Below are 2,249 nucleotides of genomic sequence, written 5' to 3'. Positions count from 1 at the left end.
TTGACAGCTCGTATGACATGTAGCCCTCAGAGGCTGTTCCCCTAGTCCAAATGATGGATTGGCCACCCTAACCCGGCTGGGATGACTCACCTTAAGAGTCGGATTGCCTCCACCTACGGGGATTGAGTGTGTGTGTTGTAATTTCAAGGTTCTACTCTCTCAAAAAAAAAAAAAAGTAGTGTTAAAACATTAAATATATAAGTGTGTTTATTTTGCAATTTTGAAGAGGATTTAAAAGACTATTACTGACGGGGTGCAAAAGGGGCTTGGAGCTGGGCGAGGGCAGAATCATCGACGTGGAAGGCTTGGGCGAGGACGGCGGGGGGGATGCCAGAGCCGAAGAGGGTGGCAGGGATGGAGATGGTGGCGGGGTTGGAGCCACTGAAAGAGGAGAAGGCGACGGCCTTCTGGGCGGTACTGGGGTTGACCTCGAAGTGGAGCAGGCCCTTGGGGAAGACGAAGAGGTCGCCCGTCTGCAACGTCTGGTTGAAGAAGTGGCCGGCCGTGTCCACCAAGCCCACCATTAGGCTGCCCTCCATTACGTAGAAGAGCTCGGTCCCGCGGGGGTGGATGTGGGGCGCGCTGTGCGTGCTCGGGTGGAACTCCAGCAGCGCCGCGGAGATGCCCAGCCCCTCAAGCGCCGGAAATGAGTCGACGAACACGCGCACCGTCTTGAAGCTTCCAGGCCGCGCCTTGGCCCCGCCCCGCAGCCCTGTGAAGGTGAAGTTGTCGGCGCTTGCGTTGTGCATTATGGTTGCAAAGTCCGTTGTCAGCTCCGGGTCGCTGGCGATGGCGGCAGCCAGCAACTGCATAATTACTACTGCCATCAGCAACCCCCCTTCAGCAGTGCTTGTCGTACCCATTTCCCCCCTTCCTGCTCAATACCCGGGTCGCGGCTTGCTGCACTCGCGGCTTCTCTGACTCAACGCAAATTTCGTGAGCAATTAATCTCTCGCCTTTTCAAGTACTACTCCTCTTAGAGCACAGGTCCTTCTTTGTTATAACCGTTTCCTCCATGCCGGCCGTCATCGCCTCCATCGCCCCGTAGCTGAGCCGGCTTCCAATCGGCTAGCTTTCTAGGCAAATCTTTTAACGCGTTTCAGAATAAAATTCGAAATGCTTGAAGCCCGGAGTTCCTATTTAGCTTTAGAGACCTATCCCCATTTTCAAAATCAACAGCACTGTAAACGGTGGACCACCGTGTTTAAATTTTAATTAATAACTAGTGGTCCATACTGGCCTACTGTTGGTTTTTCACTCTGCGCGCACACACACACACACAGAGAGAGAGAGAGAGAGAGAGAGAGAGTCCACTCTGCCTTTGAGGGAGGGGGGGGGGGGGGCGATGGTTGGATATTTTGAACTATAAGTATGACTCCCTCTGTCCCCGATAGAGGGGCCACCTGCAATGGCAAAAGTAAGCATTTCTTGTTGTGTGTGTGTGTGTGTGTGTGAGAGAGAGAGAGAGAGAGAGAGAGAGAGAGAGAGAGACTACAAATAAGCACATCACTGAGGAGAGATTTCCAAACAAAATAAGAGTTTTTCGGCTTCCGCTGCCTTTGACGGCAGTGTTGCCTATGATAGTAAAAAAATAAAAGTTATTCAAGGATGAATATAAGAATCATACAGAACGAGCTTGTGGCAATGATACTCATTACAGTTCCAGTAGAGTTTTGGATTCATATGGTTTATACATGACTAGCACTTGAAAGTGTTGTGCTCTCTTGAGAGCGTTTTACTCCCCACAAGAGTTGTTTTTGTGATTTTGCTTTCATACTCATTGGTGCCTATTTGAGCATATGTCCTACGATTTTGCAGTGACTGTTCTACGTTTTGGATGTACATTGTGTTGCGGATATTACCATTGCATATCTTTGTGGAGCCAATTTTGGCTTGTTTTGACAATCTCCACAGTTTCTAAGATTCCGTCGAGAAGATCCCTATAATGCCCCTAGAGGAACTGCCCACGAATGAACCTCTCAACCTCCCATTAAATAGCCCCTTGGGCCTCATTCCGTATCCACACTTGCAGCCGGTCCCTTTGTCGTGGTCCTTGACCACCGGGCATTGCCCTTGGCATGACATTACTCCCCCCTTGGAGAAGTGTTTTCGTCCTCAAAAAAAGAGTGATGATACACGAATGTTTTCAACAGTGGCATCCTGCAAGGATCCAACTGTTTGCTTGACCGGAACACAGTGCAATAGGAGGTTCAATGAAACCCAGAGTAACATCTTGATTTTCCATATTG

General features: G+C 49.8%; 1 protein-coding gene across 1 annotated transcript; it reads right to left on the bottom strand.

Moving 5' to 3' along the window:
• Positions 1–242: 242 nt before the first annotated feature.
• LOC147436865 (germin-like protein 9-1) lies at positions 243–863 on the bottom strand. Its single transcript, XM_086485794.1, has one exon. The coding sequence runs from the start codon at positions 861–863 to the stop codon at positions 243–245; it is 621 nt and encodes a 206-aa protein (XP_086341920.1).
• Positions 864–2,249: the final 1,386 nt, after the last annotated feature.

The sequence above is a fragment of the Adiantum capillus-veneris genome, chromosome 17 (genome assembly GCF_014529385.1).
Source record: "Adiantum capillus-veneris isolate H3 chromosome 17, ASM1452938v2, whole genome shotgun sequence".
Taxonomy (NCBI): Eukaryota; Viridiplantae; Streptophyta; class Polypodiopsida; order Polypodiales; family Pteridaceae; genus Adiantum; species Adiantum capillus-veneris.
The sequence above is the reverse complement of the archived record's forward strand: the minus strand, read 5'-3'. Positions and strand labels throughout refer to the sequence as shown.